This window comes from Crinia signifera, chromosome 3 (assembly GCF_055691185.1).
Source record: "Crinia signifera chromosome 3, ASM5569118v1, whole genome shotgun sequence".
In the NCBI taxonomy this organism is placed as follows: domain Eukaryota; kingdom Metazoa; phylum Chordata; class Amphibia; order Anura; family Myobatrachidae; genus Crinia; species Crinia signifera.
Window position 1 is genome coordinate 100,705,887 of NC_139219.1, and position 17,599 is coordinate 100,723,485.

At 41.6% G+C, this 17,599-nt stretch overlaps 1 protein-coding gene across 1 annotated transcript in view; it reads left to right on the forward strand.

Annotated features, from left to right (window-relative positions):
• Positions 1–784: 784 nt before the first annotated feature.
• Positions 785–17,599, forward strand: part of SMOC2 (SPARC related modular calcium binding 2) — a 277,834-nt gene continuing 261,019 nt past the window's right edge. Inside the window, exon 1 of the mRNA XM_083176295.1 lies at positions 785–1,370. Within this exon, the coding sequence (XP_083032421.1) occupies positions 1,287–1,370 (84 nt within the window). The 5' untranslated portion in view covers positions 785–1,286. The remainder of the gene's footprint in view (positions 1,371–17,599) is intronic.

Here is a 17,599-nt window from a genome sequence, read left to right on the forward strand (position 1 = left end):
CATTTTCATACGAGAATAGACGCTGTGCGCATGCGCACAGCGTCTATTCTACTAGATTGGGGGGTCTCCCAACTGCCACCCCCCGCAGCGGGACAATGCCTGCCGCGGGTGGGACAGCGGGACAGGACCTGAAAATCGGGACTGTCCCTCTAAAATCGTGACAGTTGGGAGGTATGCTAGTGGTTTGGTGTACAGCCACTTGATACATGGATGATGATGCCCCCCGCACCAGCAGCATCATCACATTAGCATGAGAACGCCCATGAAACGCTGGGCGTTCCCATATGCTAATGCCCAATGCCCCCCGCCCTCTGCTCGGAAGGATGGGTGTGTGCAGTGTGCACCCAGCATACAGTCTGTTTGCCGTGGACGCACGCACCCAGTGCATGCACATGTGCAGACATTCACGTGCGTATAGCAAAAACAATCGGCTTTGCGTGAACGCGCGCAGCTGTGTGAATGGACCCAAATAGGGTCCTAAATATTTTCTGTACGCTGATACGTCTACTGCAGCATAAACATACAACAATGGTGTTCCCCATCCTTTATATCACATTACAGAAAGTCTTCATGTAAAAAGAAAGTACAGCCAAGGAAATAATTGGTTTCTAAGTGCAGCATTTTACACATCAGAAATGAAGTAAACAGAGTTCCCCACTTCTCCTGCCTGTTGCAGCCCTATAGAATTGCTTTGTAATTAGGAGTGTCAGGGGGTTAATCAATCAACTGAGAGCTGCAGGTCTTGGAGCAGAGACTGTGGAGGCAGGACTCAGGGGTAGGGAGAAAAGAGGGGTTTTACCATCATCATCTGGTCATTTCTATGTGACTTGCAGCTACACCTTCCCTGAGAAGGAAAGACACATCTAGCCTGTTGCCTGCAGCCATATAGGCGTTAGGCAGCTTTTCTCTTCATTCTACTTGGCAAGAAGCAATCATCAGATGACAGATCTCCTGAAGGAAGGGGGAAAATCAACAACCTTAAAAAAAGAAAAGAGATAACCAGAATCAGATAAGAGAGCAGCCAGAATAGAGGGTGGGTGAGATCTGTTAGTCGCAGGCTATAGCGCATCTGTCAGATGAAGAATGAGAGCAATAAGGGTGTAATAGCAGAGTAAGCCGACACTGCGCTGTATATGAGGGAACTGAGCAGACTCCTCTGAAAGTGACAGCAGGGAAGGACTTGCTGCACACACTGGGCACACGGATCCAGCCGAGCAGCACAAGCAAGTCCTATCTGCAACACATAAGGAAGTCTCTGGCGTTGCTGCTGTGGATGTGCTATCAGGATGCTGCCTGGTAACTTTCTCCTGCTGTTGCTGATCCTCTTCCTGGGACCGGTCACCCGTGCACAGAAGTTCTCAGCCCTGACGGTAATATCCCTCCGCATTCCTCTTTGCACTGTTACTTTTAAAAGCCTACTTTAGTTTTTAGTGGCATTAATAATACCACATGGCTGGCAGAGGGGTTCTGCAGTGTCTGAGGTCTGCCCTCCCCCACATCTTTTGTGAGGCTGATCTATTCTGTACTGCTCAGATTTCACTATAGATTCCCATTGCCTTACTTACGGGGACACTTGTACTACCAGGGTCGTGCAATAACTGACTGTGTTTTTTGGCCACAAATGTTTATTTTAATGAGAAATAAGAGCATATTGGGCAAATGACACCAATTACCGAGTGCCGGTGTGTGATGGATATTAGCTATGCAGTGATAGATACCTGTGGGAGGATGAGCCAGCATATGCTATAATACCCATGTCTACTTAGGTGCTGTGCTACATATGGTCACATATACCATTGCGCCTATCATCTATGATTACCTATTACATAACTGCTACCTTTGTTGTACAATGCTGTGCCTATTGGTCTGATGCTTGGCAATGTGGTTCTTATTTTACAAAGTACATCAGAGTCGTCCTATCACTCGGAGGTGGTGGCTGGTGGCTCTTTCTGAGGGGTCAGACATAATTGCATGCTAGATAAATATACTCCTAGGACCACACAGTCCACTAAAAGTAACATAACAAGATCCAAGTCCCTTTTTAATTGGGACTTTTACTTTAATGAAAAAGACTAATGATTGAGGTCTTCATATCTAAAACCCATTTTTTTGTGTTAAAACCAAGCAATAAAATAATGAGCAATATTTGATTGTTACACATCCCAATTTGCTATGCAGAGGAAAGTGAAAGTAGAATGGGATCCAGTATGATTTAGTACATATAATGTTGAATTATAAGGGTTTTATATTTTACTTTACATTTTGCCTTCCGGTATTGTGTACAGTATCAGAATTATGATGTGTACCAAGAATTATGAATTATGGTGGTACTTTATATGGCTATTAACATCAATAGACTTTTTCTCTTCATCTTTTTTTTCTTCTTTAATGATTACTTGATCAGTATGCATTAGATAGATGCTGTACTAAAATGTACAGTATGTGTATAGCATTGTCAGTCATTTCAAATTTTTTTTTTTTAGTATTGATGTGAATTATTTGTATTTGACATGTAGAATTAGGTAGATATACCAACCACAACAGATGTTTTTGAAATAGTCTGCTTAGAACAAACAAAATCTTAATTTTTATACAAATAAACTGAAAAAAGTGAAATAGGTAGATAATATATACTTCTGATTAATTAGGGACAGTGTGCACGTGTGTTTATATATCTAACTCCTGACGAAAATTGTGCTCAGTACAATTGAAATGTTGAGTTAAAAACTACACTTCCGTGTGTGTTATTTATTCCTGTGAATGCCGCCAGCAACAAGGTATATATATAAATAAATATGTGTGTATATATTTATATATATACCTTGTAACATCCCAGAGGGCGGGATGTTATAACATCCGCGGCCCCCCTTCGCCGGACATCGCATTATTAGTAACGGCATATGCTATAACATATGCCGTTATTCATGCAAGGGACAGCTCTTGCGGTAAGAGCTGTCCCTTGCGATGCGGTGCCGGCACTGGACTTCCGGGTCTGTGACCCGGGAGTCCATCTGCGCATGCGCAGACCCCGGCGCCGGCCGCAGGGCACGCTGGGAGGGATCCGTGACGGATCCCTCAAACAGCGCTGCGGTAAGAAGCCCATAGGCTTCTGCAGGGATTCGCCAGCTTTAGCTGGCGATTCCCTCCGCAGCGCTGACACTGCGGAGGCGCCATATAGCATATAGAAATGCGGTAGAAACCCCGAAAACTGGGTTTTTACCGCATTTCTGCTATATAGCATCCCGATGAGGTAACCTGGACGCGGTGGACAAGCCGATACTAATGGCCATTACTATGCTAATAACCTCAAATGGAGATAGAGAACATAGCAGTAGTAACATCCAATATGTTGGAAAATAGTCTAATGTTATGATTAGCATATTAAGTACCTCACATTTTCTATGAGAGATGAAGTGTTTATAAGATAAATGAATAGGCAGAATTTGAAATGCTTATGATGAAAAATACATATAAATATATATATATATGTATATATATATAGCGCCTGTCTTAACTCATACCGTATACTGAATTTCAGCTGCAATGAAATGTGTGTCCAACCTAGAATGCATTGTGTGCAAAAGTAAGATTTACACAGATTTTGTGGTACTTATATGTTAGTTGGGCGCTCACTATAGTAAGTACACTCATACCCCCACTATCCATGTCGGCATAGGGTTGATTTTATATAGTGTGGCGAGCGCAGTGAGCCACCGTGCATGAAGCGTGGCGAGCGTAGGGAGCCCCGCGAGGGGATGCGTAAAACTAAGCAAATAGCTTAGTGGGCGCCCAACTAACATATAAGTACCGATTTTGTTTCCCCTTACCCAAATAATCTTCCAATCTATGTTTGGTATTTGTGAGAGAGGAGAATAAAGCATGGCTACATCTGTGTTGCAACTCTTTGGAACAAAATTTTGGTAATCATTTTGGATACGGTCATCAATATTTACAAATTAGCTCCTTCCAGGATATGTCATACATTTTTTAGTTTTTTTTTCTTATCCGCGTGCCACTAACTTTGCATTTATGTACAGATTACACACTGGAATAATGTAATGTGGTCAATTGCATAGTATTTATTTAATAACAGGTTGTGAGTAGAAATATGCTGTAACCCACAGCAACCAATTAGATTGCTTTCATTTTCATAACGGCGGCAAACATTATGCTACAATGTTATTGGTTACTATGGCTAGAAAACATTTGTGCAAACTAAATTATAATTTCAATGAGGGAAAAGCTTGTTTTGAGCATGACACTGTAGTTTTCCTTTTTCCTTTTTGTTCTACTTTTTTTGTGGGTAAAGCTTATAAAAAAATTACAACTGGGAAAACCATCAAACCATGGGGAAGGAGGGGGGGGGGGTTTGAGAGAGAGAGAGAGAGAGAGAGAGAGAGAGAGAGAGAGAGAGAGAGAGAGAGAGAGAGATCACTTTTAATTGCCAATAATATAATTCTGTCATCATTGCTTGCCTTTTGTGTTTTACATTATTGCATAACATCTCAAAATGTGAAACTGGAGTGATCGGCAGAGACTGTGTCCCGTTAAGTGTCCTGGTGTGTAGCATGCAATGTGGGATGTGAGTCTTTTCCATTGTAAGCGCTACACTCAGCACAGATTTAATATGCGTGGAAAGAACATCCTAAGTGGTGATTATTTAAAAAAAAATGGCAAAGCACAATATGGTGGTGGTTTAGTCATAGCATTTGTATTACAGTGTGGGTCATATCTATTTCACCAGTCAACAACTGAGGTTACAGCTAATAACTTATCCTTTCTTTGTTTTGGTATCGCAGTATTTGCATAACCCTAATTGCTACAATATGTATGCATACAAACGTTGAAATGTAGTTTGTACAAAGACCACTATAGGAATATAACTGTATATGTGTGCTGTACCAGTGGTTGGCATACTGCTGTCTAGCTCTCTTGTGTTGCAGGCTATTTATGAGATTGAAAATTGTTAAATTCAAAGCCTTGGTTTAAAAAAAAAAAACAACATACAGACTTGTGACACACCCAGAAAATAAACAATTTTATTATGCATTTGGAACTCAGATTGAAGCTAAAGTCAATGAGCAGATGATGTTACAAGTGCCCCTTTCTCTGTCCTACCAAATTGGTAATATTGGCCTTTCAGGTTTTTTTTAGCTCTCAGCCTATAAAGCATTAGTGTTGCAGTTTAACATCAGCTGCAGAGTACACGTTTTCTATGACTAAATTACAGGATTACCTTTAATTTCCTATCTTGAAGCGAAAGATCACACACCTTGAACCATTCTGTCATCTTTATGGCAAAATTTAGCTTACCCAAACAATACATTCTATCTTAAAGTTGTGAGGAAAGGTAGTGAAATCTCTTTGTTCATACCTGAAATTCTTCTGAAGGGGCGTGGTGTTCCTGTTTTGTTTCATAGGCAGCTATCTCTGTGTGGGATGTGTGGTTCTAATTGCAAGCTCTGTTCTTGTGGAAATATTTAAGCCACTACATTTATCAGTTTACCACAAATACCTCACAATTTCTTTCAGTCACATTACACTGACCTCAAAGAAAAAGTTAGTATGCTTGTCTTAACTGTTATAATGCTGCATAGATTTTACTTTCTATGCTGCGGATGCATTTTATATGCTGTGTTTTAAAATGAGTCTAGACTCTAAACAGATTTTTTTCAATGTGCCATGACTAGGATCTGAGTCAGTACCGACCCCTGGTAACCATATCTGCATGTGTTGATAGGACCCTTCTGTAGCAATCAGATAATCGGAATGTTTGCAACAACAAAATGTAAGAATTCTGAGGGAGATAGTCACCAGTCTACTCCTGGAATTATACAAATTTATATAATTGATGATTTAAATATGAGGAAGGCAGTGTGATGATGTGAAGGGGGAATGTAGGTAAAATGTAAACTACAGACTGAGAGTAAATGTGCCCACACACAGTAAAAAAAATTAAATGATGTGGATGTTTTATACCGTTTTGAACGACCAATCATTTAAAAACGTTCCTTGTGTGGGCACCCAATGTTCATCTAGCTAGCATAGGCCTTCAATAGGCATAAAAGATAAGGACCCATGGTGCACGATTTGGCACACAATGGGCGAGATGTACTAAGCCTTAAAAAAGTGATAAAATGGAGAGTGAGAAACCACCAACCAATCAGCACCTACCTGTCATTTTTTAAAACACAGCCTGTAACATGACAATTAGGAGCTGATTGGCTGGTAGTTTCTTACTCTCCATTTTAGCACTTGTCAGGTTTAGTACATGTGGCCCATTGCCCTGTGTGTAACGATGATGTGCATATGATGTGTAAATGTGTTTTGCAGTTGTTAAATGACCTATCCACCTCTGATTGTTTACACAATCGTTCTGTGTGTGGGCATGATATCTTAAGATATAAAAAGGAGCAATGTCCTCCAACAGCACAGAGCAGTGATATTTTCATATTTTGAGTTAGACCTATGGGCATTGGTAGAATTAGTGTGGCCTGGAAATGCCAATACCCTCTCTGAAGCCCCATCTGTAGAGCTGGCCGGTAGTGACCAGTCACAATAGCTTTATGCTGACCCAAACCTTCAGTGATGTTGACCCATTACAAAATGCAAATGCAGTTACATAGTCCTTGTTTCATGTGTGTGTGTGTGTGTGTGTGTGTGTGTGTGTTTGTGTTTGTGTTTGTGTGTGTGTGTGTGTGTGGGGGGGGGGGGGGCTCCCAATAATAGTGTGTGTGAGGCTGCATGGTCTCTTCACAGGGTGTGCAACTTTAATAATACCTGTTGCTAAGCATACTATTTTTGGCTTTTAATATGGCTCAGCTGGTGTCATAGATGGGGCCTACAGTAAGTAAAACAACATCAAACTTGGCTTGATAGAACTGGCTGTGCTTTTTAAAATTGGTCAAAGAATAATATGAGCAATACAAACCTATTGCCCTGCCATTTTCAACCAATGGAAATTTGAGCTCTCCCTGCTTTGGTTTTGCGTGTCTAACTATTGTCCCACAGCCTCATTTCAAAATGCTCTACTACTGTACATTCTGTTGGCAACACTGGTATAAAATCAAACTGTATCTACATTTGTGGGTTTGGCAAATACTCTAGAAAATACATATGATAGCTCTGATCAGCCAATAAATGCAATTCCCTGTAGATGGAGAAAAATGCTGAGCTTTTACCCGGGGAGGGATCATCACCCATAGTGCAACACTTCCTCACTTAGATCTTTGAAATAGTCATGTCCCATAAATGTTATTATTGCTCTCTAGTGCAAATATATCAACTCAATAAGGCTTCATATCATGTACATCCTCAAGGATGGTGCTATAATGCTTAGAAACCATTTCAAGTTTGTCTGAAATGCTAAAAAAAAAACTTGTTTTCTGACCCTAAACTGGAGCATAATTGCTATATTTATATACACAATTGACTTTATCAGTAACGACTAATGACCTTGTTTACGACAAATACTGAATACAAAGAGCAAGACTCCTTAGCTTTGGACTATATGTTTCTATGCCCCACCTAGCACACAATGTGTTTTGGTGTTGGGGAGACAAAGATAAACTGGAGTAAGATGCTCACCAGTGAGATGAGTTATACTCCTTTCACAGAGAAAACCAAATTACCAGGTGAAGCAGTTCTACCAGATAATTTGCTGAATAACAGTGTGAAAGGGTCAACCAGGGCCATAAATCCTTGGTCTCCGACCCTGGAATTTACCATGGTCGAGGACCCGGGATTTACAACCCAGGTTGACCCTTCCACACAGAAGAAATACTTGTTATTCAGCAAATTACTGGGTTGAAATTTTTAACCCTATAATTTGCTGTTCAGTGTGAAAGGAGGTCAGACTGCACCTGGCAAAATGACCCGGTACTCTAAATGTCGAGTAACTGCCGGGTCGTATATCTGAAAGAGGTATTGAAAAACTAAAATTTTTATACATGTATGAGCATTTGTCATGTAGCGTAAACACTGGAATTGAAATTAATAGGCCACTGAAGTTAAAAGCAGCTTAACTTCCAGCAGGGCTGCCATCAGGGGTGAATGCCAGGACTGGAGTCTGGGCCCTGACAGCTGAGGGGTCCCAGCCGCCGGCAGTGTTAATTATTGCACTAATAATATATTTATTTATTAACAGTTTTTTTATATAGCGCACACATATTCCGCAGCACTTTACAGAGAATATTTGAACATTCACATCAGTCCCTGTCCCAGTGGAGCTTACAATTTATATTCCCTACCACATGTACACGCACACACAGACATTCTAGGGTTATTTTGTTGGGAGCCAATTAGCCTACCAGTATATTTTTGGATTGTGGGAGGAAACCGGAGTACCCGGCGTAAACCCACGCAAGTACGGGGAGAATATACAAACTCCGCACAGTTAGAGCCATGGTGGGAATTGAACCCATGTCCTCAGTGCTGTGAGGCAGTAATGCTAACCATAGATTGTAAGTTTGCGAGCAGGGCCCTCCTACCTTTTGACTGTAAATACCCTGTTTGTTGTATCACTGTCTCCTTTTGTAAAGCGCAACGGAATATGCTGCGCTATATAAGAAACTTAATAAATTAATAATACTGCAGAGCGCAAGCTGTTAGCACTGGCCTGAAAGTGAAATGAATGAATGACTCATTACACAGCTGAGCTGTACGTTGAGTAATTCATTAGTTAACACTTCAATTAGCGCTAGCACCAACATATGCATAGGGATTGTGATCTTCTGAAGCACCATCAACAGAACCAGATTATGCCTCCATTCCGCCGCCATAGCTGTTCCATCTGCAGTTCTTCTAAACACCCCCCTCTTTTATTAGATGTATATAGTCTGCTTTCGCAATTGAAAATGTGAAATTACAGTGCACACCTACTATATGCCCTTTTCATTTACAGTTTGTTTAAATAACCCTTATTTAGAAAATATAAAACAAAATGTTAATTTCTTCTTACTTTTTTTCCATTAGTTAAGCAGCAAATATTGTTATCTTCTTCATGATCTGCCATAGTCCAATGGGATGAATAAAATGTTCTTTGCCATAGACCTATCACAGTCACTTTCCCTTTCCACCTTTGGGATTGGCTAGTGCAGGGGTAGGCAAGTAAATTTTAATGGAGTCCAGATATTTTGAATTATTTTGATCAAGGTCCACAAGGTCAGACTCAGCTTTCTCAGTCCTGCACTGCGCCGCTGCGCGATGATGTCACCCGCGCAGTGCACTACTGGGAACGCCTAGATTCGCCTATGGCTACTATATGGCAGCACTAATCTATATTCTATTTTTATATATTCATTTTCTAATCTCCCAGAGAGAAATAGTATAGGTAGGAGATTAATGGAGGGAGGGAGCACTAGGAGGGTACCTAGTATTGAGAGAGAGGAACAGGAACCCACATAAGGTAGATGACCACAGCAGTGTCTGCCTCCTGTTGTGTGCTTGATGCACAGCAGGCACCCAGACCTTGTCCCCGTAGTCGCAGTGTCCCATCAGAGAGGAGGGGGATTCCCGGCGGCCAAACCGGAGCGTCCAGCGTGTCCGGCTGGGGGGCTGCAGAAATCGAGGCCCCGGCTTCAGGAGTACTGGAGGCCGCAACCCGCAGGAGCAATCTATGCGCTCCCCGGCTCCGCAGCTGTGCCGGGACCAAGGTGAGGACACACTGTGGGCCCCCCCCCCACAGTGTGTCCTCACCTTGGTCCCGGCAGGGTGTAGGGGAAGGCCGGGAACTGGGTGGCCAGCACTCAGAAGCAAGAGCCCCGGGAAAGTGCGTCTTCTCTCCTCCGCCGCTAGACCATGCCCCCTAATCTATATTGTAGAGACGGTCCAGTTCCCTGTCCTTTGCGGTCCGAAGTCGGACCGCGGTCCACCAGTTGCCTACCGCTGGGCTAGTGGATTTTCTGTTTATGGTCCACATACATAGATACAAATTAAATATCAGTGAAAAATAAAATAAACAATGCTGCAGAGATCCACTCATTTAAAATGGGGTTTATAAATGTAGGAATACTGGACACCCTACATTTACATTTCAATCAGTTCCAACAGCAGAGAACTGTAAAGGCCCATACACACTTGCCGATTTTCAGTGCAAAATCGCTCAAAACGGGAGTTTTGAGCGATTTTGCGCTGAAAATCGACCAGTGTGTATGCCTCAGTGATGAACTGCTAGCGATGATGCGCGCTCCCGCATCATCGCTAGCAAACTCGCTAGTCTGCTGGTTTTACCAGCACGTCTACCGATGATGGCTGGTTTTTCAGCCATCATCGGTAAGTGTGTACGGCCGCCGGGCTGAAAGATGACAGACTTTCAGCCCGGCAGACCACCCCACTCCCTCCCCCCGCTCCCAGAGCCTGCTCCACATGGAACATACTCACAAGTTGACGCGCTGTGCCGCGGCTGCCGCCCGCTCCCCCGCACAGTCACACAGCAGTGACATGAGAGGAGAGGACTACGTTTCCCACAACGCCCGCTCCGCTCCCCCGCTCGGCCAGCCACACATCATTCACAGTGTCAGCGGGGCGGCACTGATTGAGAACGCCCCGCCCATCTCCCTCCCCCTGCACGGAGACCAGCAGCAAGGTCTCCTACACTGCCCACCAATGATTATTAGCCAGTAATTTATATACATTGCTGGCACAGGCCAGCAATGTATACATTACTGGCACCACCCACTTCCCACCAATAATTAATAGCCAGTAATATATACATTGCTGGCATAGGCCAGCAATATATACATTACTGGCACCACTGCCCACCAATGTATATTTTTTATGGTGGCAACGTATATATGGCTGGCGCAGGCCAGCCATATATACGTTACTGTCACCACTGCCCACCAATGTATATTTTGCTATTGAGGTAACATATACATGGCTGGCGCAGGTGAATAGTTTTCTCCTACATGCACGGCTGCAAATAAAATTGTAGTCGTACACATGGGTGGGATTTTGCCCTGGCGGGGTTTACCTGATTGCTGGGCTCCGAATATATGCAGCCCAGCGATCAGTTCTGAATCAGGCCCCAAGAACAGAAAATGCACTGAATACAATGACCGCTGCTCCCAGCCTTAGAATTTAAAGGAATATTTACATAATAGGCGGCTATTATGTAAATATTCCTTTATATGAAAGATTTTCAGCAAAGTCTTTCGCTTCCTGAACATCTCTTGCTCTTTCTGGAAAATAGCTCAGTGTGTACGCACTACTTTGGGGAAAGATATATCTATCAAAGATTTTGGGAAAGTCTTTTGAAATGAAAATCTTCTAGTGTGTATGGGCCTTAATGGTATCAGCTTGGTCACCTTAGCTTTCCCAGTATCATTTTCTAAAGGCCCTAAGACTCTGGGGGTTATTCTAATTCACTCGGAAAGGCACAATCACTCTCTAATGGACAAAACCATATGCACTGCAGGTGGGGCAGATGTAACATAGTAATGCATACAATTTTAATAGAAACATTTGTTCTAGAGTATGATGAATCCACTTTTTTTTTTTAGACAATTGGTGATTTGATTTAAAACAATTAAATTGATCCCACCTATCAACTTTTGTTTATCTGTCTCAAAATAAATGTATTTTATAAGAATTAATAACATTTAATAAATAAGCAGCCAAATTTAGAACACATGTTTATTTCTCACTGAGCAGTCAACCAGATTTATAATCCCCTCACTCATCACCTTTCACTGCAACACCCCTTCTAAATTTACAGTAATCAGACTTTAGGGAAATTTCCATTGCAAGTTTCATTCATGTACACAATTACACCCCACCTATATCCCTCTGTTATGCAAATCCCTTAGTTAGTTTCCTATTTACTAATAAATCTAGCTGAAAACCCTGACTCACACATTTAAATCCCTAAATCATGCTCTGCCAAGTTACAGATCAACCCTAATCTATTAAAATCCCACTTGACAGTTCTTTCTCTTCTACTACATTGCGGTAACTCTCATCAGCTTTTGTGATTGTATATACTGTACAAGATCTCTCTTGCTATGCACCCTATTTCTGGAATGCTGGTCCTCATCCCATTACACTTTCCCTCTAGCCTTCAGGGCTTTTGAACACTCAATGAATACTCAACTTAACGAAAAGTAAATCATGCTAGAAACAACTCTTTTCTAATACTAATACATGTGGCTATGAATAAATAGAAACAGGATAGTGTCTGTCTGCTGCACCTAAAGTGACATAATAGTCTTGCGAAAATCAGGGCAAATATTTATTATAAGCACTGGAGTGGTAGAAACAGTTTATAAACTGTTTCTACCATTCCATTGCTTGTAGTCCTGGTTCTAGAAGAACGGTGACTCACAGCAGAGGCAGCACCAGATCGATAACTGCACCCCCTTTTTGTTCAAATATTTATTATGTTAGTATATAAAGTAAACAAAAGCAATTGAAAATCTATTCTGCACATTGAATTAAACTTGAATTAACCTATATTTGTATAATTGTTTGTTATGTACTCACTAGCACTATTGCAGTGGTCACCAAACTTGGTCTTCAAGGCACCCTAAAGGTCCATACACACTGGGCTTTTTTGCCCAGCGTGTATGGATAACGATGATGGGGAAAATTGCTGGGCTGGAAAGCGCTCAGTGCCTACACGCTGAACGTTTTTTGCCCGATTTAGTGATTTTCCACAGGATGGACAACTTTCCATAGCAGGATGCTGTGGGAAGCCCTCCACACTGCTGCTCATCTGGTAATACCAGCAGATGAGCGGCCGGGTCAGCGATGATGTGGGAGGTGCATACACTGGGCAGCTTTCAAGCTGAAAATAGCTCAGACGAGTAAACTGAGCTGCTTTCAGCTCATAGTCGCCTGGTGTGTACGAGCCTTAACAGTCCAGGTTTTATGAATAATCATGCTAAGGGGATGTAATTAGTACCTTTGACAGTTTGATTATAACTTCTGTGCACAAACATGGATATTCTTGAAACCACATTAGGACCAAGTTTAGGAAACTTCACATACCTATTTCTAGCATGCTTTTCTATTTGAAAGGCAGTCACACATGGGCTGATCCTTGTACACTCGGCACGTGTACTGACAACAGGATCAGTCTCCAACCTGGCCATGCATGTGGGTAACCTTGCAGAAATGGCCAACCTTATAGTTTATTATAGTTTATTTGGATCACACTATCCAGTTAAGCTAGGTACACATAATCCAGTTTTAAACCTGATCAGTTAATAATTGGCTTATTGGCCAGTGATTGAATAGTGTGTTTGAGGGATCATTACAATATTTTTAGTCAATGAACACTCAAAACACTGATTGGTAGAACGATATAGCATGTGCAGTACATACTACTGTATATCTTTTCAGACCTCCCGATCCTGTTTTAGAGATTAAAATAAAATAAAATAAACACATAGCAAGAAGTTGCTCTGTGTACAGAATTGCAACAATCTGATTGGAGTGTTTATCAGACCGGCACACACCATCGTATAGTAATGCAACAATCTGATTGGAGTGTTTATCAGACCGGCACACACCATCGTATAGTAATGCAACAATCTGATTGGAGTGTTTATCAGACCGGCACACACTATCGTATAGTAATGCAACAGCCTGATTGTAGTGTTTATCAGATCGGCACACACTATCGTATAGTAATGCAACAGCCTGATTGTAGTGTTTATCAGATCGGCACACACTATCGTATAGTAATGCAACAGCCTGATTGTAGTGTTTATCAGATCGGCACACACTATCGTATAGTAATGCAACAATCTGATTGGTGTATTTATCAGATCTGCACACTCTATCGTATAGTAATGCAACAATCTGATTGGAGTGTTTATCAGATCGGCACACACTGTCGTATAGTAATGCAACAATCTGATTGGAGTGTTTATCAGATCGGCACACACTATCGTATAGTAATGCAACAATCTGATTGGTGTATTTATCAGATCTGCACACACTATCGTATAGTAATGCAACAATCTGATTGGAGTGTTTATCAGATCGGCACACTCTATCGTAAAGTGTGTACCTAGCTATATTCCGCTCAGAAGATGATACCATATCCAAAAGCCCTCTTCTCCTTACAGTATTATGGATATGTATTTACTGAGATCGCAAAGGGGGTTTTATGGGGTGTGCAGGGAGAAGGTAACTATACTTACCGAACCCCTGACAAAATTCTCTCCATCGGTATGCCACTATCAATCTTCTGACCTCTGGGGTCCAATCCGCTGGTCATCTGTATGCATTCCGTTTCAGCAGGTGATCTATTTTATAATGGCACTTGTGCTTTAAAGCTAATGTTGCAATATTTACTAGAAGTATCACTGTTTTGTTTCTTAGAAATAGTTACCTAATGAAATCATATGAATGAATTTAGCTAACCAAATGACTATCTAGGACTGTCATTACTTTTGCTTTAATGACCAGTTATACTGTACATTTGTCAATCCAATAATTAACCAAATAATGAGACACTTGCTAAAGGCTATGCTTTTAATATCACCATCGACTCTTATTATTATTCTGCGGAGAACTTTGTTGCTTATGATTAAGGCACACAAAACTAGATTGCATGTGAAGGGCAAGTGAAACTGTATTTAAAAATTGATATAATTATTTTTTTTACATTTTTTACAGTCACGACTTATGCAAAATGAGTGTCTTATTTACATCAATAGTTCAGTTAGATCTTAGCTTTGGAACTCTATCATGCAATACATGGCCTATATGTGCTTTAGTCGCTGGAACTTGATAATAGCTCAAGGAATTTCTCAATTTAGTTTAGATAATTTTGCCAATGCAAACAGAATAAGACACAGAACACTTGTAGCATGTTGTGGAGCGTCTTACATTAGCAAATCACCTCCAGCTAAGAGAAGGATACACCTCATTTCCTCAACAGTTGTTGTAGTTAATTATCAGATTGCCTAAAATAATCTCCTCTTTGTTTATCCTGTTCTCACATTCCTAGTAGTCTTATGTAACAAATAATTATATATGTTTGCTTTAAGGCCAGAACGGATACAAGGCAAATTTTTGCTTTAACACGTCATAATAGTTAATCATGAAGCTTGTGATTAGGTTTGCTTTTCAGAGATTTTTTTATTTATTTATCTATTTATTTACGGTTTCTTATATAGCGCAGCAAATCCCGTTGCGATTTACTGGTTTATACAGCTTTTCCATCAAAATCTCTTGTCTGACCCGAGATTTGGAACACAGTTTCAATTAGGGTCAGAATCAAGATGACACCATTTCCAATGTGGTGCCGACTTGAGTTATCAGAATCAGAATCGACTTTATTGGCCATGTAAACTTACGTGTACTAGGAATTTCTTTTGGTAACAGTGCAGCTTACACATCAAGTGGGGGTCATGGGGGAGGTGATTGCATTGAAATACATTGTGGCGTTAAATTCATAGTATTGCATTGCATTGTATAGCTTTACATTTCATGGCATTCATGACATCACGTTCATGTGTATTTCGGTCGGTGGGGGACGGGGCGCATACTGCGCTTGTTCATTTGTTGGACTTACCCGGATCATTCCTGTCTAAAACTTTGCTATAATAGCAATTCAATAATTTATATATATACCAAGAAACAGCAACAAAATTGAATCCTGTTAACAACAGGCACAACAGAAATAACTGTTGTGTTAAAAAATAAATCCAAATAAGCGGTACTTGTTTCCTAGCATGGCGCCCATCGGGTCCCATCGCATACCTTAACTTAAGGTATGAGATGGGACCCGACCGACCCGATTTCAGGCTTTTTTTTAGGTTTCCCGACAAATGTAAAATCGGGTCCATCGCATGCCATTATAATGGCATCAAAGAGAGATAAAAATCCCAGTGTCTGCGCTTTCGTCTGTATAGAGTGCAATATGGCTGAGTCACCGTTCCAAACAATTTTTAATAAATGATTATTTAATGATTTGTAAAAAAATCTCATTTATAAAACATATCAAAAAATACAATAAATAATTTTCACACAATATAAAATATTATTGAATATTAGATGGATAAATGGACAATGCTCATATAATTTAGGTGGCCACCTATTTCTGTTGGTTTATATGCAAGTTATAACATAATTAATGAAAATAAATAAAAAAGATCAAAAATATATATAGAAATAAATAATACGAAATATATATGCATAAAAATTATATAAGATAAAAATGAATGTCCCCGGGATTTATTCAAATTCCATATGTGAATATATGAATATAGATTGTCCACCAGGTTGCCAATAAACTTCTCGGTCTCCAAGCGTATTTGGTTATTTAGCAGGGATAATATTTCCACATATGTGGCATGTGATGCGACCGACCCGATTTTACATTGTAAGCATTGTATGTAATGTTAAATTCCTATGTAAAATCGGGTCCATTGTATGCCATTATAATGGCATACAATGCGACCAATGCGATGGACCCAATTTTACATAGGAACCAATGTTAAATGGCCCCCCATACCCAATTTTTGATTGTATACCCACCCTGATGGGTAATTTGTATGTCAAATGCCCCCCCATTGTTAACTCCACCCCATGATGAACACCAACCCAAAGTGCGGCGAGCGCAGCGAGCCCGCGAGGGGCGGCGGTACGCGTCTTCCGACCTTTTCATACCCCCACTATCCACGCCGGCGTGGAGTTGATTACCGCGTAATACCTGTGAAGTAATGCGTGATTCCCCTAGCGGGGCTCGGTGGCTCGCTGCATTTGCCACACTATATAAAGTTAAAGTTATATTAGTTAATGCACGTATGTCAGCCATGGCAGTATCGGCCTGTAGGGCCTTATGGTTATGACAGTGGGTCGCAGATGTGGACTCCAAGCGCATTGTGGAGTATCTTCCCTTCTCGGGGGAAAGATTATTTGGGAGTGAATTAGGAGACTAAATCTCTAAGGCTATGGCCGGCAAGTCCATCTTCCTCCCGTCTGCTTCCACATCGGTATACCCAGTAGTCCTTTCGGTCCTCCAAGTTTCGGCCTAAGGCCAGGGGCAGCTCAAACACCAACAGAGTTGCTCATGGTAAACCCAGGAGAGCAGCAACCTCTTCCAACCGTGACCGTAGCGCAAACACAGCTGCGCCCAAGCTCTCAGCATGACGGGATCCTCCCACCTCAAGACACTCGCGGTGGGGGCTCGGCTGAAATATTTCAGCCACGTGTGGGATGTGTCATCCCTCGACCCTTGGGTCAGGGATAATTCCTGGCGTCCATCGACGTGAAGGATGCCTACCTTCACATACCGGTGTGGGGTCCACACCAGGCATATTTAAGGTTTGCACGATGTGTGTGGTCTGCGTACGCTTCGCAGAGAGAGCTTCAGAGGTCCTCTGAAGCTCTCTCTGTGAAGCGTACGCAGACCATACACATAGTGTGTGTGCTCCCAGCCTCCCCCTCCCTCAAGAAATGTTGAAATTTTGAAACTGTTTAGCTTAAACCTAATGAGCGGTCTCGGTCCTGGTAACATACCCGTCTCAGCCTGAAGATGCTGTGTCTCACCGTGGCACACGGCATCCAGCTAACAGCACCTCCAGGCAGATGGAGTAGTGAGAGTGCAGAAGTGTACCTTAACCGCTGTCACTCATAGCAGATA